The following is a 20803-nucleotide window of genomic DNA, read 5'->3' as shown; positions in this document are numbered from 1 at the left end:
AGAGAGAGAGGAGAGACAGATCTCTTCTTCTGTTTTGCAGAGATCAATAAACTCACACAGGCCTTGTCTGACATGAGCCTGAATTGCTGATTTGAACACACAGGTGTGGTCAGAACAAATTCTGATCAGAGTAAGGAAGTACTAATTTATAACAGTATTGATTACTGTGACTTACAACTTCTACTGGAAAGTTGTTGGATGTTGAAATGGTCATAATTTTGTATGTTTTTGTTCATGGACTCCTCAATCAAATGCTGACTTACGTGCCTTCATCATCCCCATGAACTGATGGAGGTGAATTCACAGTCAGATGCCACATAGGCAGTCAGTGGAGAATCCAGTGTAAGAAATATACTCCAGTAGGAAACTGAGAACCTGCTGTGGATGCCTGATACCAAGAATATTCAAACAGCAGCAAGAGATGGGAGGCAAACACAGCGAGTTCAAGGTTTAGTCGGTGAATAATAGAAAACTCTTAGAAACCATTTTTTAGAAAGATATATGAAATTTAATCCCAGACTTTAAAAAAATGTACAAAGAATTAGGTTGACAGAGTGATTATGCTGGAGATAAACAACTGGGAAAATAGCATCCAGCAGGAGGAGAAAAGGACAGTCTAAAAGTCGCCTTAGTACTCGGGGAAGGAGCAGGAAATGCAACATAATGTTGAGCTTGAGTTATTAAGCAAAGCTTAATAATGGGATTGTCTGACATGGTGTGGACCTGTCAGACACTGGACACGCACATCCAGGGCCTGCCAAAAGTATGAACTCAGAACTAGTTCACACTCAGTCTTGAAGGTGACAGAGGAGGAAGAGGTTCCTAGAACTGGAAAGTGCTGATGGGTGTTGAGGGCTGCGTGGTAGAGAGCTGTACTCCTTCTCTGGATACATTCAGCCATGTCAGGCCACGTAGGAAGGAATCAAGGAGGAAAAACTACCCTGACTTCCCTATCCTTTTCCCTCCAGTCTCCTACTGACACCATGACGGAGGAAGCAGGCAAGATGATTAATGAAGGGTAGAGAGCCCAGGGCATAGAGCAGGGCATAGAGCAGGGCATGGAGCAGGGCAGAAGAGGAGCAGAGGAAGAAGCAAGAGAACAGGGAGCATCCAACAATGAGCCATGACTTAATAACTATGATAAAGCCATGGCATGAGTTGCTAGTAATACAACACAATTTTATTAATTTGAGAGATTTTGTTTGCTTTATTTTTCCAATACTGGGAACATCTCAAGAGCCTTTAGCATGCTAAGTGACTGATTACTGGGCAATACATTATCTTCAAGGTTGTTTTACATTTAGTGTGTATGTGTGTGTGAGAGTGTGTGTGTGTGTGTGAGTGTGAGTGTGAGTGTGTGACATACACTCCACAGCATGATGATGGAGTGAAGGTCAGTGTGCAGTTTTGGGGAGTTGGTTCTCTCCTTCCACCATATATCTAAGAGATCAAACTCAGGTCATCTTGCATGCCAGCAAGAACTTTTATCCCCTCAGCCATTTCTCTGGCTCCAAATTAGTTTTTACATTTATTTATTTTGTATGCCAAAGCAAGTTAAATCTATATTTTGAGCTAAACAAAATATCCAAAATAACCATACTACAGTTGGATGAGCAAAATAGGTTGCAATTCTTGTCAAAATGCACAGAAAAATTAAATCTATACATGTATATTAGTCCAGATTTAGGGTGGGTTTTCAGACCTCAAATGACCCAGATTTACAGTAGGTCTTCCTTCCTCGAATAAGTCAATCAAGAAAAAGTCCCTTACAGGTGCGCCAGATGCTTGGGATTTAATTAGTTCCAGATGTAATCAAGTTAACAGCCAGGATTAGAGATCACAATTGGCATATCATGTTTTTGTGTGGACAGGAGGAAGATCTGGAAGGAATAGGGAGATTGCTATCATGTTTGTAACAGAATGGATTGCAGAGGCAGTATGAAGAATAGCAAAAGCTCTCTAACTACTTGCATTATTTAGTTTCAAAATATATAAGGCACTCTAATTTTCTGAAAAAAATTTTATATGGAAAAATTATGAAATGGATTAAGAGCGAGTCGATTCAAGATGACACAAGAACATAGATTTTAAAAACGCCTAGCATATTATGGAGAAAAGTTAGATTCCTAAAGGGCTGAAGGAGAGGGAGGGAATGATATATGAAAATTCACCACTTTTCAGCACAAGATTCTCATCAACAAATGCAGAGGGGCAAAAGGGTAACAAAAGTGAGATCCAAGATTGAGTAGTAATTTTGAGGCACTGGTCAAACAAAGAGACCTGAAGCAGAAATGAGGTCCTGAGATTTAGGAAGATGATATTAATGGATGGGTTCAAGTCAATACCACACTGGAAAGTCCTAAGTCTATAGAAAAATAGCAAATGGTGACAGATCATTCAGAATAAGGGACCATAGATTTGGGACTCCAGCAGGCGATATCTTGTCTCTGTTGCTGTGTGGATGAATAGTCTCTGCTACTCCATTAAGAGGCAATTCTCCTCTTTAATCATTTCTGACAGACAGCTAGCTTTGACTGGATCTTACAGTGTCAAGGAAGCCTAGTGAATTCTCACCCCAGTGCTTTTCAAAAACAAGAAACCTTTTCACTAAATCTGAATGCCAGCCAAACTATAATTCTCAGAAGTAAAATGCAGGCTTCAGCCTTAGACTATGTGAGCGGCACCTTCAAATGACAGGCGATTGCGCCCAGTAATTTGTAGAGGCCACAGGGATCCTTTTCCAAGTCTGAGATTATACTTTAAAAGTTGGTGGGGACGTCCTAGGAATTGTGGTTAAAAGCATGCAACCACTGACTTATGCAACTCCCTAAATCTGTCCCATGGTGGACACGTTTATAGAAGGCACAGCTCCCAGAGTTCCAGCTCCCACCAGGGAGAGGGCCTGGAAGTAACAGCCTTGGAGAAAGGCACAGTTTCAAAGACCAGAGATGGGCTCAAACTTGCTGTAACTTGCAAGTCCAGACATGATTCTTCCGAACAGAAGTACAAAAAAGGGCTCCTCATCCTCTTTGCAGTCTAAGAACCCAAGCCATGGGTCTGTGCCAGGGTAGCCTGACAAAGAAAGGAAGAAAGACCTTCAAGATAATGATTGCTGCCCTCAAAAGACCACCAAGATTTTAAATTCTGGGTTCAGAAGACTTCAACAAATGTCAGTTCCTTTAAAAGCAAGAACCCACATCAATCTTGTTGTCCACCTGCCTCCCTTTCTTCTGTTCTCAAATAACAGTTTGACTTTTCACTTTTGTTTTGTTTGGATCAGCTGAGTAAAGAGATATGCCATAACTACTTTTTAGTAAAGACCTCAGGGTAATTCTTTGTGTGTGTGTGTGTGTGTGTGTGTGTGTGTGTGTGTTCTACTTTTATTGGTAGAATGACTTGTGGTAAGGAATATAACAGCAGATATTTGCTTTTTCTTCTTGACAGATAGTCCAATCCCTTGTGTTAGAGATATGCTAACAGAAACCCAAAATTTGCCCACAAGATAAAGATGGAACAGAGATTAAGGGAAGGGTCAACCAATGACTGGCCCAACTTGAGACCTGTCCCTTGGGAGAGAGACAACCTCTGACACTATTAGTGATGTGCTGTTATGCTTGCAGACAGAAATCTAGAATAACTCTCCTCTGAGAGTCCACCAAGCCACTAACGGAAACAGATGGAGAGACAAACATTAGGAGTAGCTTGGGAAACCTTGTGGAAGAGTTCGGGGAGCTGGAGGGGTCAAGAAGAGCAACAAAATCAACTAACCTGGGTCTGTCTATGAAGGTTCACAGATACTGATCCACCAACCAAAGAGCAAACATCACAAATCTTATAAAGAAAGTTAGGGTGGGAGGTCAGGCCATATTTTCTGTGGTCCTTTCTTGACACACAAAGCGTATTACAGTCGTGAGTAATTTTCAGCCACTGTCTTCTATCTAGCTCAAAACCCTATATGCACCCACAGTCTTGCTTTCACTAGAAAGGGGCCTATTAAAGCAACAGCTATTTTGACTCACTGGCCCCAGACTTCCCAAAGTTATATTGACAGGGAAAATTACAAATGCTTTGAGAACAAAGAAGGCCTGGACTGGAATGAACTCTGGAAATAAATACAAAGGAGGCCCCACTTAAAAATAATCCAAACTTGTGACAAAGCTTCCTTCATCTTCAACGAACTCCTTGGGCTCTAGGAACAAGTGGTAAAAACCCAGGGCATTCAAGATTGTTTTCTATTGGCCAAGTACATGCTAACATTACAGGAATATGCCCTCCACACTTTAAGACAAGCTGACTTCATCCTTACCCACAAAGCCATGAAGTTACGCTCTGTCTTCTAGGTCATTACTTAATATTCTATTTTCCTAGCATGTGGGAGAGCAACCTTTTGGAATTGCCCTGCAGTAAGTCCTTGTGATGCACATCTGGCCAGAAATGCTTCAGACTTATGTTTATAGCTGCCTATCCTCGATACCCAGCAGATAAACACTGTGCGGTGTATTAAATTGTGTCTAAAAAAATAGCCAAGTATGGTCTCAGACACACATCTGTTAGCACTCCCCTGTTCCTCCCACAACAAGTCTTCCTCTTTCCTTCTTAATCTCACTTCTAAGGGTAGACCAAGAGACCTTGCTTACACAACACAAAACATACAGTAGATATGGTCCTGTTATCACTGAAAAGATAGTCTTTTTGCCTTTTCTTATTACAATTAACTTTTTTTACGTTACTAATGTGTTTCCTTATGATATTTTCATACAGATGCTTCAGAATGCTTTATCCTAATTTGTTTCTCCCCCCACCCACACACACTGCTCTTCCTGGGCTCCTTGGCTGCCTCTGGCTGTTTCTCTTCTCTAAATGGCCCCACAATCTGTCTTCATATATCATCTTTTTTCTTTGAAGCTCCTGAACCAATTAACCCGAGAGAGCATATTAATTTAAAGCCAAGGTTCAGTGTGATGTTTTATTCATGCATGTACCTGTTCCTTTGTTTGATGTTTGCAAATGTATCTAGTGATATGATAGCAAACAAAAACCAGTCTGCCACTATTATGATTGAAAAGGGAAGGAGCAAACAAGGGTCCAGACAGATGTTATAATCTCAGCAGAGACCAGGGACATTGAGAAGACAGGAGACAGAGGAGGTGAGAGTGTAGAACTACTTTTGATTACTTTCCAAGAAGGAACATAAACGAAGTTGTCAGTAAAGAACGATCTGAACAGTGTGGTCTTAGAAAAAAAATCCTATGCTCACTTTGAGACAAGAGGAAATACAGACACTATAAACTAGAGGCAAACACATGACCAAGGACAAGAAGATTGGGAGGCCAAGCTGCTGGAAGCCAGTGGCAGCAGGGGGCACATGTGGCCTCCAGAGCCAGGGTCTGGGTTTTATTTGTGGTCCTACAGAAGACATTTCACCAAGACCATCACTTGGCCTTGTCTATTTGTTAAAGGGGCATCATGATTAGCTGTGAAGGATACATTTAGGGATGAACACAATAGAACACTGGGGTGGGGGGCTGGGGTTCAGTAAGATGAGAGCCCTGAACTGGGATGGAGCCAGTGTCTGGTGTAAAGATCTTCTTGAAGAGCTGAAGCTTGCTAAGTTCAAGCCAACGGGCAGATCAAGTAAATTTAACACATCTAAGCAAGCCTCTGTCTGCAGACTCCACAGCCACAGACAAGAGGGAGCACTTCAAATTTTCTACTTTCTTTGTGCTTTTCATTAATTGCAATGTTCATCATCTCATTATTTCAATACAAGTAAAATTAATCTTTAGGTTAATTGAAATAATTTCAAACTATGTTATGGAAAACTAGGGTTTCTCCTCATGATTTGTCTGTATGGATTTGGCCTGCTGCTTTAGCAAAGGTAATTCATTCTCTTTTGGAGGGTCAGATTTCTTGAGGGTCACCGATCTGTCACTATGAATGCTAATTCTTTATTACATGTAGATATGTATCCCCTCATTTTTTGGAAGTCTAAACTCTTGGGAAACCCAACCACATTGTCTACTTATATTGCCTTACTTCACTTTTTTTTTTTACTCTAAAATTAGAAGCCAAACTTGTCTAATCTCAGAATTGGCGTCATGTTCCCTGAGACTCTGGGGTGGTTTGCTTCTTCCACCCAACATTAAAGCTCCCAGGGTTCTTCCCATCCTGGTGAGCATCTTCACGGGAAAGGGGCACAATGTATTAAGTGAAGACTTAAGGTCAGACAAGAAGGTAAATCTGGGCCTCCTTCCATCAACAGCCACAGGCCTCTGATCCCTGTCTTTGATGTCTTTGAAGTAAGGCTGATAGTTCTCCAATACCCAGGTATGCTACAAGGATTGAATATCATTCCATCTCTGAATATAATTTCTTATAAATAATGATTCCTGTCACAAGATAAGAGTTCAAGTGTTCTCTCATTCTCTGACTTTTACTTTCACCCTGTGTGGCCTCATGAGGGCCTGCAGGTCTGAGTCTATGGGCCAGCAGGTATGGCTGCTGGGTTCCTGCACCACCTTCTTCCAAGGGTCTTTAAATGTCCCTCCCTCTTGCCTGTGTACATAAGTTGGGGGGGGTTGTGGTGGTGGGGTGTGCATGTATAAATTATTTTATTCATATTGGATGGAGATTGGCTAGTAATGGCTTCTTTTGACTTGATTCTCATTTTAATGATCCTGTCTCCAAACAAAAACACACATTAAGGACTGGTTCTTAGGAAGCCAATGTATGGATCTATGTGGGTTAGGAAACATTTAGTTCCTAACATTCTCCTCTCCCCTACCTAAAAAAGTGTGAGAAAAGTTCCCAAATCCAGCAAGGGGAAATGCCACTTAAAGGAAAAAAGTAAAATATTTCTTATATGACCTCTGGCAAATAGCATTACCTCGTACCCGAAGTGTTTTAAGCATATAAACAAATGGGCTGGAATCACAGGATGTTTGTCCTCTAGCCCTTACCCAAGCACAGCACACTGTCCTGTGAGTTCTGGTAGCAAAAAGGGTCTATGATAGGATCAGGGAAGGACTGAAACACAAACTGTATCTTCATCGGGAATAACCCTGAACGAAGTCTCTAGAAGCAGAACATTATATCCAATTGCTTTAAAATGGCCAGATGTTTCCCCTCTCTATCAGTCCATAATGTAAGCCTGCCTTGTTGGATAAAGCAGAAACCCATTTCTGAATTATCAACATCCCCAACAAAAAGTGATCTTCTGAAGATCTGGAGCTCAGATAAGCTTGGAGGGAAAAGAGGGGATAATTTCAAATGTAGATTTCCTGGAAAGAATCAAGGAAAGAAATGCAAACCTAGAGAACATGGAAAATGAAGACCAGCTTCCAAGCTTCTGGGTTAAGGCAGTGAGGAGAGGGGCAAGGCAGAGCCAGCCAAATTCTTCCTCCAGCTGTGTGACCTCAGCTTCTAGACTCTGCATACTTCCACAGACATCAGCACTTTAAGAAAACAGAAAGGCAAGCAGAGGGACTTGATGGGAAAACAAATGTGCTTGTTGGAGGGGTGAAGAAAACAGAAAGGAGTTTTGGGTTTTTGTTTTTTAATGAAAAAAAAAAAAAGTCACAATGTTGTGAAGATCGCAATAGTGAGATTCCAGGCAAGACTAAGATTCCGATCTAGTTTCCTGAGACCTTTGAGACAAGTGAGTAGACAAATTATTCTTCACCCCACATGGTAGGTTCTCATTTGATCTCAAACATAAACCTGGAGTTTAAAATGAATGCCATTTCCGTTTTAGTTACTAAAAATATCTTAAAGACAATTAAAACTTAAAAAACAACCCAACATGAATAATTTAACTGCTTTTTGTTGTTGTTGTTGTTGTTGTTGTTGTTGTTGTTCTTGGTTTGGTTTTTTTTTTTTTTTTTTTTTTTTTTTTTTTGGTTTTTCATGACAGGGTTTCTCTGTGTGGCCCTGGTTGTCCTGGAACTCATTCTGTAGACCAAGCAAGGCTGGCCTTGAACTCAGAAATCTGCCTCTGCCTCCCAAGTGCTGGAACTAAAGGTGTGTGCCAGCACTGCCCAGCTCTTACCTGGATTCTTTAAGCACTGGGATACTATATTGAATAAGTTAAAAATAACTTTATGGAAAAGTATTTAAAATAAGAAAAATTTTAATAACCTATTGTAGAAAAGACAAAGGAGACATGAACCCACATGTGGTGCTGTTTTAATGAATGACACATTAAAAAATCCTTATGGGACATGCTAATAAGGTCCCCAGTGGCTCTTTCTTGCTAATTTCATTGGCACTTCTGCTTGTTGCCTTTATTTTATTTATACCTTTCATAAATTCTTTTTTTTCATAAATTCTTCTACAACTACTTTTTAATGGAAAAAGATTTAAGTTGAAATGCTCAATAACCTACAATGGGAACAAAACATGATTCAATTGAGTCTTTGTTTCCTCACCTGTAAAGAAACACTGAACTCTCAATGATATTTTGACTACATGAAGCTTTCAGAGTCACAGAAAACCAAACACCTCCAGAACCTTGGCTACAATGGTGTGTACTATAAAACCTCAGTGAGAAAGTGAACTTCCCATTGTTGGAGAAAACTTCTCGCTGGTATTTTTTCTATTTTATTGCAAAGTAGCCTTGGGGATGAGACAAAGGTCCACCTCCCTGCCAAGTTGTTCACAGAAGACAGGTTGGGACTGTGCTCTCTGTGTGTGAAGGGCAAAAATCTTCTGGATACAAAGCAGTGACTACTGGAACAGCCCCAGTGCTTGGGATGGTTACCAATTATCTACTCTTCATATTTCTGGTACCAATTATGCCTCCTGGAAAACAAGAGAAGATATAGCATGGACTTGAAAAGAGACAACATTTTGTGTCTCCAGAAATGTGAGATTTTCCTAACTGCAGTATGTGTACTGACTGGTTTTGTGTGTCAACTTGACACAAGCTGGAGTTATCACAGAGAAAGGAGCCTCCCTTGAGGAAATGCCTTCATGAGATCCAGCTGTAAGGCATTTTCTCAATTAGTGATCAAGGGTGGAAGGGCCCATTGTGGGTGGTGCTATCTCTGGGATATAATAATCTTGGGTTTTATAAGAAAGCAAACTGAGCAAGCCAAGGGAAGCAAGCCAGTAAGTAACATCCTTCCATGGCCTCTGCATCAGCTCCTGCTTCCCGCCCTGCTTGAGTTTCAGTCCTGACTTCCTTCGGTGATGATCAGCAATGTGAAAATAAGCAATAAGATGAATAAATCCTTTCCTCCTAAACTTGCTTCTTGGTCATGTTTTGTGTAGGAATACAAGCCCTGCCTAAGACAGTATGCAAGTAAGGTGACGCCGTACAGTAGAGTTAAGAATGAGTTCTGAGTCATATAACTCAAATTTGACCTTGGTTGCTTAAGACTTATGTGCACTAAAGGGTTAATCTTTACATTTTTTTTCCCAGCAATAAAATAAAAAGATCTCTGCTGAAACTCCACCTAATCAAGGACTTTTCAGGATTAAGTGAGATACTAAATGAAATAGCTTAATGTAAGACATAGTAAATACCAAATCTTCTTGGAAAACTAGTGCTTGTTATATATTATCTGCATTAGGTGATCCTGTGATAATCTTCACATATCTATTGGTCAAGAAATACAACTAATTCAACAACAGAAAAATATCAAAATGTTTCCATTGCATGTGGTTATATTACGAAGACATCATCATAATTCATGTAGTGCTTAATACAAATGTTTTCGGTGTCCTGGGCCCATGGATACAGTGACTGCCCATGCTTTTCCTTCTTGTGTAGAGCAAAGTGGTCCAACGACTACTATTATAATGAAAATATTCTGCTTTGAAATGTCCTTCATAGGCTCATGTGTGGGGTCACTGGGTAGCTTTGGGGGATTAAAAAGTGGTCCTGTCTCCTCCCATCCTCAGCTTCCTCTTCTCTAGGATGTGAGAAGGGGAGGAATTGCTCCCACCACCAGGGAGGCACCTGCTGCAATGCTGCCCCTTCATGACCGACTGGATACCCTCAAGCTGTGAGCCAAAATAAACACCGCTTTTTAGGGTGCCTTTTAAAGAAAATTTTGTCATAACAAAGACAGAGATGTATTGCAACTGCATAGTTCATGCTGACATGAGTTCCTTAAAATGTGCTTTAACTAACTGTACTCTGAAAACAAAAGAAGGAAGTGTGATGGTTAATCTGAATTACCAACTTCCCTGGGTTTAAAATTATCTACAGGCTCATCTCAGCTTGTGCTTTCAGAGAGGTGTACCTGGGGTGGGAAGGCCCAGGCTGGATCTGTCCAGCACCACATGTGGACTAGGGTCCAAAATGAATAAATCAGGGGAAATGAAAAATCCTGCTCCAGGGTGTCATGGCTCCCTCTCTACTTTCTGTCCTGCTGTCCTGCCAGGATGTAAGGAGGTGTGGCATCCTAGTTTCAGGCTCTTCCCGCCCTAGAACTGTCTGCCACCATCCTTCCCCTGAAAACAGAGACCATGAACCCAACTCCGAACCAAAATAAACCCTTTCTTTTCCAACAAGTTGCTTTTTCTTAGGCATTCGCTTATAGTGGTGAACCAAGTTAAGTAGTATTTGAACTGACTAAATCATCTAATGCAAAGAATAACTCCAAGTATAAGCTCAAAGAAAGATGTAAATTGTTGGAGGGCAAGAGTCTCAAAATCTTTGAAAACATATGAGCAAGCATAAAAACTTTATATCTGAATGTCCAACTCTAATAAAGGGTGGGAAAATAAATGAGCTGCTTCCTAGCCAGTATTTCTAAAGGACAAAATTAGGTGTGCATGTACCAATGGGCCTAATTGCTGCCAATAATCCTAAGGACTTCATGGTTTATGTACAAAGGCAGACAGAGACATCCATTAAGATTTATATTGTATTCAGGTTCCAAGATTCATGATGACAATTTTCTTTATTTGAAAGAAAAGTTAACAATCTGAATGAATTCTTTAAGTCGTTTACAGTAAGATAAATGATGGCTCTGTTTACAACCACAAGTATCCAAGTTAACCCCTAAAATATGCTCAGAAAGGGTACACAGATTTTGAAGAGCATGGACAGGGAAGAAAGAAGTGTAAACGCTAGAGGGTTTTCTGACACATTTGCCCAGAGCAGGCTCTGTCCCACAGTAACCTGTTTGTTCTGTTAATATGGGCCATTTCTCTTGGCTCAGTGACTTGATGCCAGTTTCTTACAATGGGACCTTATCTTGAAGTGTTAAGAATTAATATTCTCAAAAGTTGTCAGTGAAAGAGAGGCTGGTGTTCAGGAACAAAAGCAATTCTTTCAGGCCATCTTCCCATTAAAGTTAATGCTGCGGGTCAATGTTAAATGTATCTATTCATTTAGCATTGCTTATGGATTTTTCTTTTCCTTAAACAGAGGACCTTATATGTGCTGATCAAAGATTAAGGTGCAGGAGGCTCCCTGATAATCTCACACAGAGTCCATGGTATTACTGGGCTTTTGAGAAGAGAGCTATCTCCATTGGACAGCAGCCATCATATTTAAAATATCAGCACAGGAAGCCAAAAATGCTCCCGCGAGCACAGTCTCAGAGCTGTTTTCTGTTTGCTTGTTTGTTTGCCTAGTCTAGATTTGGGGGCAATTGTCGCCTTTGTGCCTTTATCAATAGCAGCCTTCACTTCAGGAAAAGCTACAGTGGCCGCAAATAAATCATGACATCACTTTAATAATACTTGTTTTCATTGACCTAAAGCTCTGCTTAATGAAAGGGGCCTATCCCTCATTATTACTCCCTGCCTTCTCCTATAATCTATTATCTACGTCTCCTCCCAAAATATGAAAAAGTCAAAGATCTTAAGGGTGAAAAGCAACCAGAGTCCATTTTATCCAACACAGATGTTGGCTGGTCCTGCTGAGCTGATGCCATCTCTCATGAATTCCCCCTGCTCACGCTTTCCTCATGGGAGTGAAGAGCTTATAACTCTTGTATGTGGATGTGGAACAGAAGAGGAAAAGGCTTGCTCCAGGGGTTATTTGCATTAGCAGGGACCTTGAAGATCAGAGAATGCAAAGATCTGTTTGTCAGTGCAGATTCGAAGGTTGCCTAAAGTCTCAGGTAAATGAGAAGCAAGGGCAGACCCGAGAGTACTGCCTTCCAGGGTCCTCTTGCACTGTGGCCACAACTGAGGTTCTTCCTTTCTCTAAGGGATGTCTCGGTTCAAATAAAGTCCAGGCTCTGGCTATAGTAGCTCAGTGTAGAGTTGAAGTACTTTCATAGGATGTATAAGATGTATTATCATTATGGGACAAAATTCTCACTTGTCCTTCTGATCGTATTATTTGGTATTTCTATGACACACACACACCATGAGAAATGTGCCTTTGAATTCCAGATATCCCTAGTAGCTTTTATTACAGAGCTTCCCTCTGGCTTAGAGTTCTGGGTGTGTCTCTGTTTGGCTGAATGGGAATTGGAGCTTGATTTCTTCTGTCTGGGAAAAGGACAGGGGCAGAGAATGAGAATGGGCCTGGACACCCAGACCCTCAGCTAAGCAAGGCAGGAAAAAAACAGCATCGGCTTTCCCACTCGGTACTGATCCATGCTCCTGGACAAAAGTCAGAAGGAAACTCAGACAGCTGAAGGAACCATGCTAGAAGGTTCTCAGCTGTTCTTCCTGAAGTTATGTTCTTCTTGCACTTGGCCAGCTCATCTCCAACCCCCCTTGCACCCCTGCAGTAAAGATTTGTTGTGTGAGCTACCAGGTCTATAGAGTTAGAGAGGAGGAGGAAGGAAGTAGTCCTGTGTGTCCATGGAGTTACTGCTTTCTTGCCTAGGTACCTTGCCTCTTGATAGAATAATCCCAGGACCTTTCTTTTTACCCACGTGACTTCAGGTAAATGAGGTAATCTTTGTGATCCCTTCCCTAGGATGAACAATAGTGACTTGTAAATGTATGCATGAGAGTTGTAGTAAAACTACACTAAACCGTGCGGCTTCCAGTAGGGTGCATTTGGTGATTCTAGGAGTTAGTGCTTGGCCACTCACTTAATGAACTATTTTAACAGCACCACCATGCTTAGTTTCATCTTGCTTAGTTCAAAAAATACATTCCTCAAGAGAGGTCATATATGAAAGGACTGGGTCTCAAAATAAGGTGGAAGGACTCATCCTATTTCACCAGATGAGCTTTTATTTTGGCATTAACTCTATTTCATAGGTTGACACTGACATGTGCCAATTTGGTTCCATTAAACAGGGATTTCCCAGAAGACTCTGTTTTTCAAAGTCTTTGACGACACTTGTTCCTCATTGACTGGAGAGAAGATTGAGGACAGGTGAAGCTGGGCATGGACTAAATGGGGGCATCACTGGATGTAGGGGTGGCAGTTTCTGCTCATCTATTAACATCATTGAGCAGCTGAAGATGCTTCCCATCTTCTTGTTCCCTTCTGGTTAAGAGCAGTGGCTGGATCAAACATGCACACTTGTACCCTGGGGACACATCCCTGCTTTCCTTAACATTTTTGCAGCCTTTAACTGTAACAAGCAGATATAAATGGTTCTATAAAACTTGTCAATAGCTAACGAACAAAGGGTTATGTAGGATACAAAGAAGGTTTTGTTCTTTTTAAACTTTAATTTGATTTCTATAACTTTGGAAGAAAAGATACAGAAAAATCCACTAGAAGCTGAGTTGTGAACAACCTGCTGGAAAGGGTATTGATCCCATGCGGCTCTAGATTAGAGCTGATTGGGACTGAAAAACAGACTGTAAATCTATTTAAGAGGTTTCTGGGTCTGACAAAAGGGTTGGGTCTTGTCTGGTTGTCAGAAAGGAATGACAGGCACAATTCTATAGACTGCTGTCACCTAACTGGCTTTAACCATAAACATTGTAGAAGACCATTTTCATTTTTTTCTGTTTGAAAATATATTTTAAAAGTTTCCCAGGAGGCCGGACCTGGTGGCTTATGCCTATAATCCCAGCACTTGGGAGACAGAGGCAGGTGAATTTCTGAGTTCGAGGCCAGCTGGGTCTACAGAGTGAGTTCCAGGACAGCCAGGGCCACACAGAGAAACCCTGACTTGAAAAATCAAAACAAATAAACAAAAAAGTTTCCCAGGAAAAAAATCTCTTTACCAGACAGTTGCCAAATGTTCCTTTATTAATGTCCACCCTCAAAAGTAACTGAGATCTTATAAACAAATATTTACTATCTTGAACACATCTGGGTGTTCATAGACCACATTCAGGGGTCAAAGTTCACTGAACCTTCCAACCACTCAGAGGAATGAAAAGGAAAGGTTTTATTTTTGCTTTTCCATTTGTTTGTTTCAAGCTGGTGGTTGAAACCAGGTAAGTTTCAAATTCTGTTAAGAAATCTCTCCGGAATTCCCCAAAGTATTTTGCTGGTTTGATCATAGCAGCTTGTATTCAAAGCCTTTCTTAAACCTGAGGCATTTAGAATAGCCTGGCTAGGACTCTGGCATACCTGCTCAGAGCATAAAGGAACAAAACAGAGACCCCAGGCATGACCTGCATCAACATTTCCACAATCAGATAGCTCAAATGCTTCCCATTCCTAAGTGTTTAAGAGTTTTGGTCTGTCTTTCACTCTGGAATTTCCCTCCAAGGTGCCTTACTTGGATAGGCTGGATCCCTCCTGTGGTCTCGAAACTCTAGTCCTTTATCTCCTAATACTTTCTTCCCATGAAGTGACACCTACTGAAGCACAGGTGCATGCATTTGTGTGTGTGTGGGGGGGGGGCAGAATGAACTGACTCCTTACTCAGAGTCAAGTTTAGTCCCCCCCATCCCAAAGACCACAGGCACTCCACCAGTTCACTGCACCCACCACCCTTTTAAAGTAATTACCATGGAACTTACAACCCGACAATAGTGCCCTTTCTAACAAGAGCTCAGAGCTCAGGCTCCATGCTGCATATTAAAACTGGCAGCAGGTATTCTTAGAGATGTATCCCGGCACTGTCCAAAGATCACACAGGCAACAATGCAACTTCTAGAAAACAGAGATGTAGCTACAAGACACTATTTACAGAAGTCCATTAGTCATTAGAAAAAGCCACTTCTTTGTGGTCAGAGAGAGAGAGAGAGAGAGAGAGAGGGAGAGAGAGGAGAGAGAGGGAGGGAGGTGGGAGGAAGGAGAGGGAGGAAGGAGGAGGAGGAGGTGGAGAGGAGAGGATGGATTCTGGGGCTTTTTATGTGTCTCTGGGATGCAGCACCTGCATACAAGTGACTTTGAAGTTAGATAAGCCCTCAGCAGATTTCCAGCATTTCCTAACTCTCACTGTATACCTCTGAATGACTGACTTGGTCTACCTAGGTTTCCAGTTGTTAAACTATGACGTGGTTTTCTGTCAATGCTCAGATAAGAAAATGCACAGGAAGTACTGGTACCCATACTTCAGGAGTTTTCCCAATCCTGTAGTCAGTTTCAAGTAGAGCTTACTTATATCAGAGAAAGAAAAAGACTGACTGTTAACATAAAAAAGTATCTCTAAAATTGATACAGTAGATACCACTCCAAATGTTATATATTTATTTAAACATAAAAGATAAGAAGAGATTTTTTTATTTTTTTTAATATGGATAAGTATACTGTCAGGCTATATTGATTCCAGGATGGGAAAAGCATGCAGCGTACACAATCTTGGGACAAAATAATACTCAACAGAAACTCCTTAGGTATTATGTGCCCAACACTGTGTGAGACAGTGGAGCTAGAAGGTTGTACCCAATCTGTTGAGTACCCCAGAATGCCTAGTGTCTGACATTGAGAATCAATGGCTGGCTTGCAGGTGGAAAAGAGGGTTCGCTTGCTGCCCTGACAAGGTAAAACAAGATCCAAGCCTGAACAACTCACAAGGAGAGCCCCTTCCCAGATCCACCACAGGCAGCAGACCCTCCTGCCCCCAGGAAACAAAGGCACACTTTCAAGTAGAAGTGTCCTCACCTCAAAAGAACAGCAAGAGCAGTTGGGAGAAGAAAAGCAATAAAAAACAAAAAGCAAGACAAAAACCCTATTCCCAACCAAAAATGGTTGCAAAAGGCAGTGTCTAGACAGGCATGTGGGTCAGGCCCAGAGAAGACTGCCTCCTTCAGTCTGCAGCCTGTAGTTACACTTGAGCTACTGGGTGGGGCTGCCTTAACTGAAGAGGACAAGGACTGGGATATTTAATTAGGGTTTTAGAAGGTTTGCATTTTTAAAAATGAACCAGTATCAAGAGTAGGAAACACATGTTAGATTTCTATCTTTAATCATATTTTCAATCTATGTAGGGCTGTGTCTATATTTTTATAATTTTTACCTGTGTCTGGGAAAGGTATTTTAATACTTGTAGTATGAAAATGATCATCTTTTATAGCCATACAAACACACAGAGATGTTTTATTCTAAGAAAGAACCCCTGTTCACAGAAATGCAAGCACAAAGCCTGAGAAAAATCTAGAAATGGATCCCTTATCCCCTCAGACCAGCCCCACCTCCTGCCGTGCATGCCCTCCATGCCCAGTTGTCTGCCTGGTTCTAACAATGACTGCCTGACAGCCTGGCTGGAAGAAATTCACACCCACTGTCCAGTTCTGTTCCAGCTGCGGGAGATGCGGCTCCAGCTTCCAGCACAGGCTGTGTGTAGCACCACGCCCATGCACAGAGAAAGAATGGGAGGCACACTGAAAACGAACGAAGTTCCCCACGGGAGGGAGAGCATCCAAGCAGAGACAAAAGAGAACTCCTTATAAGCCCAGTCCTGAGAACAGGGCAGGGCACAGCCACAGTGTCTGTGTACCTTAAGGCAGACTATGCTACCTAAATGTCTTTATCATTCCTTAAAGGTGGCTTAAATGATACCTCGGAAAAAATGGGTGTGGTCCTCAATGCCATGTCACAGACTGGGTCTGTAAGAAGAATGACTGAAGCCTTTAAAAATTGGGAGGGGGATGGTTCTCTGCCTGTCCCCAAAAGAAGATTTGGTAAGATTGAACGTTAGGTATAAATAAGTGGCCTGCAATAGACCTCCTGCTGCAGTAGCAGGAGAGATGTGGTTCTAACCATTTCATTAAAGAAACCAATAGAAAAACGAAGCTGAGATCCCAATTAGGTTCTTTCTGGTGATACCTTCTGTATCTCTCTGCAAAGACAACTGGCACCAGGCAAATACTGACACTGCTGAAGCCGCTTACTGTTTTCTCAAGGATGGATAGAGAATGTTCTCAGGTAGTGACACAGGAGTACATCCTTTAAGCCCAAAGCCTCTTAGGCAAAAGGATCCCTAGCCAGCTCAACTATTCTCCCTGGGGCGTGTTTCTTCCCTGGGATCAGGTGGACAGCTGGTAGGGGTGGGGTGCAGTTGTCACAGAGTGAAGTGAGGCTCAGGTGCCAGCTGAAGGTGAGATGCTGCAAAAGGAATAAGTCCCTTTAACAATGCAGTGCCATAGGGGCATGGAGACGGTTCTTCACTGCAGTTGCACGGGGCATTCCAAAACGGAGGAGGGGCAAGTGGGGGACTCAGACTCCTGACAAAATCTAGGCAGAACCCCTAAGAGTTAAGTAGGTGGCAGGTAGAAGTCAGCCCTGGGGCAGCTGCAGAGCTTCCCAGAGGCCAGCTATCACTTCCTTTGTTCCCCTTGCAAAGATGGAGTAGCCACCCATTCCTCTAACACACACACACACACACACACACACACACACTTAATACTACTATACTGCTTCCTGCTAAACTACCAAATGCCATTGGCGTTGCTTTTTTGTTTTAATGCTATCCCAGACTGCCATATGTCCCCACTATTCCGGGCATTAAATCAACTCATCAGGGAAGAATCTCAGGCTGGGAGACATTTCGTTCAGTATAACACCTAGCTGGGAACTGCTGAAGAGATCACTTCCGAAGCCGATAGAGGCACGTCCCCACCCTAGTTGCACACTTAGAGCATGACACCAGCCAGCCGGCCAGGGTTCACCCTAGCACACAATGGCAGTTGGACACCGCATGCGTCCGTGTGCATATGCAAACTAAAATGTTCTCTGCAAACTGTTTTCTCTGGGAGGAGGAATAGGAATGGCATGAGAAAGGTATACCATTAAGGTGGAAATAAAGTCAATCATTTTCATTGCACGTTAGCTATTGAGCCTCGAACCTGACACACCCAAACCTATGTGTGGGGAAGGAGGGTATCCCCTCAGGACTCATAGTCTAGGCACTTATAGTGCCTTCTCTGAGGCACTGGGATCAAACCTTAAGGCCAGAGCAGGGAGAGGGGCGCGGTCCCGGTGCCAACTACTAGTGGAGAAAGGTGTCATCTCTCATACCCTACCAGACCTAAAAGATACACCAATAAAAAGCACACCTCAAACTGCAGGAGAAACCCCCGCACCCACCCCACTCCCCCGGCGAGGCTGGGTTCCGCGGAGCCCCCGTGAGCCATGCGCTTGGCGGTGAAAAAGGACAAACAACCCGAAGTTCTCCGCGTCAGTGTTTAAGGTTTTCCTCTTTGTTTTGATTTCCTCAAACCCCAGGGTCGCTGCATCAGCGTGGCGCCTTCTGCGCCGTCTGGACTGACCGCCGCACTCCAGCACCCGGACCGCGTCGGGTCCCTATTTCCCGGGGGACCCGACCGGGCATGCCAATGGCATCCAAGCCACCCGGCCCGCGGCTGGCAAGGAACCACCGGCGGACTCACCGTGATCCGCGGAATGTTCTTCTTGCCCTGGTACGACATGGTGGCGATTCTGACTGCAGGGGATGCCTGCCTCGCTGCTGCTGCTACTGCTGCTGCTCGCGCGCGCCTTGCTCAGCGCACAGCGCCCCAGATCAGGTGGAGCGAATGGTGCGCTGGCCGGTACCGCCGCCTCCTCTCGCCTCCGCCCCCCTCCCGGGCTCCCGCGGCTGCTGCCAGAGACAATAGTAAATCTCCCTGGTCCCCCTTCGCCCCGACCCGCCCCCTGCCACTCGCACCCTCCTCCACTGGCGTTCACGCCGGGCCTGGGGTTTCTTTTTTGTTAATTTTTTTTTCTTTTGTGGTGCCAGCTGGGACCCCGTAGGGCAGGAATGGCTGATCTGAGACTCCTCCCTCTTCTCCCTTATCCCTATTGATTTTCTTCTTTGCATCCGCCTCACCCACTTTTTCTTTTCTTTTTTTTAAACCCCCCCCCACTCCACCCCTCCCTCTACTTGCTAGCTCCACGGAGTCAGCCGGTTCTTCGACCACCAGAGGGCGCGAGGGACTTTTCCGGACAAGGATGTTGCAGCCAGCAGTGAAGCAAGGCAGTGGTTCCCTAGCCTCTAGGGCCAAGCCCCTCTGAACACCTACGCCTCCCACCAACCCCTACACCAATTTCCTATCACCCGAACTATGCTTTTTAAAGGAAATGGCAGCAGACTTCCCTCTGGGGCTCGGCAGTCCGCCGCCACTAGCAGACCGAGCGTGGCGCTGCCGCCTTTGTTAGAACTAAAGACTGGGCGGCGCCTCTGCTGCTCTTAGGATATTTGTAAACAGCAGATACAGCTCCTTGGAGAGCGGAGATCTGACCTGACTGTATGCATTCTGACTCGGTGTCTGGTGCTCCTAGTCCATGAACATGCATTTAACAATGCAAAGTAAATTCACTCCGGAAATGGTGTGTGTGAGGGTCATGGCTTCCTTGCCTGTATTTTAAAAATGTTCTCAGTCTAACTCTTGGAGGTCAAGGCTTTATGCTGCTCTGTAGGCATGAAGCAGAGAAAACCCCAGTAGTGGGAAGGTAGAAAGCCTGCACATTCTGCTGTACAGTCAAGGATTTGCAAGTGGAACCTCTTTTGCCAGTGTTGCTGTCTTTGAGCAACCAGCCAGGTGTGCAGCGAGAAATCCCGAGTTTATTGTTGAAAGACACAATTTACAAGGGCGAAAGGTGGCTTTTAAAGCATTGGGACACATAATGTCCTTTAGCTACTTGAAAAGGCCAAGAGAAACTGGAGAGGCCACTGTGGGTGGGGGTGTTCTAAACAGCAATGGGGTGGGACAGACTTTTCTAAAAACGTAATCCCAAAGAATTTAAATAATATTCAAATTTTTCCTTGCTGTGCAAAAAAAAATAGAAAATCTCAAGTCTCCTATTGCCACCCCCACTCTCCTATTCTCAGCCCAAATGCTCCACTAAACAGGAATTCTGTGCATATCATTGTGCATGATTCAATCTATTAGGGGTCTGACATTGACATTGCTATAGGCAGGCCTTCTAACTACACTTCTTAATATCTTGTAATTAAATTGAACATTTTCTTGCAACAGAACAGTTATAAAAGGCACCTACAGAAAGAGGGTTCTAAACGGCATAGCCCCTGTTTCCACCCTCCAGAAAAGAGGTAGCCTGGACACATAATCAAAGGGCACACTAACCGCCTAAAACACTCCCTCTCTAGTAAATTAATCCAAAGGCTTCCGGTTAGTCATGGCAATTGGACCCAGTGAAGTTTTCAAAGGAAAAGTTGCAACAATTTCCAGTTTATTTCTGGCCAGGAGGAGGAATGCCAAGCAAAGGTCACCACCTTGAATTCTTTTGCAAGACACAAGAAAAAAAAATGAAAAAAAGATAGGGAAAGAAAAGACTAGGTCAAAGAAGCACCCAAAACATTTTGGTTTGCTCTTACATAGATGTTAAAACTACTAGACAGAAGTTGTGAGATCACAAAGCATTCTGGGACTGACATGCAAATGAGAAGGATTATATTTAGAGTGAAGAAAGAATTAACTACATGCTCTAAAACTGTTCCCCCTTCTGTGTCTGTGTGTGTGTCTGTGTATGTGTGCACGAATACATGCATGCATGCATGCATGCACG

The 20803-nt window shown here is 43.1% G+C and overlaps 1 protein-coding gene across 2 annotated transcripts in view; it reads right to left on the bottom strand.

Moving 5' to 3' along the window:
• The window catches only part of Dpysl3 (dihydropyrimidinase like 3), a 107533-nt gene that overhangs the window by 46501 nt on the left and 40229 nt on the right, over positions 1 to 20803 (bottom strand). Inside the window, exon 1 of one of the 2 annotated variants that reach the window (XM_052155489.1) lies at positions 18667 to 18882. The exons of the other annotated variant lie outside the window; for it this stretch is intronic. Within the exon in view, the coding sequence (XP_052011449.1) occupies positions 18667 to 18705 (39 nt within the window). The 5' untranslated portion in view covers positions 18706 to 18882. Of the gene's footprint in view, positions 1 to 18666; positions 18883 to 20803 lie in introns of those variants that run through there. 2 annotated transcript variants of the gene reach the window in all.

The sequence above is a fragment of the Apodemus sylvaticus genome, chromosome 13 (assembly GCF_947179515.1).
Source record: "Apodemus sylvaticus chromosome 13, mApoSyl1.1, whole genome shotgun sequence".
NCBI lineage: Eukaryota > Metazoa > Chordata > Mammalia > Rodentia > Muridae > Apodemus > Apodemus sylvaticus.
The sequence above is the reverse complement of the archived record's forward strand: the minus strand, read 5'-3'. Positions and strand labels throughout refer to the sequence as shown.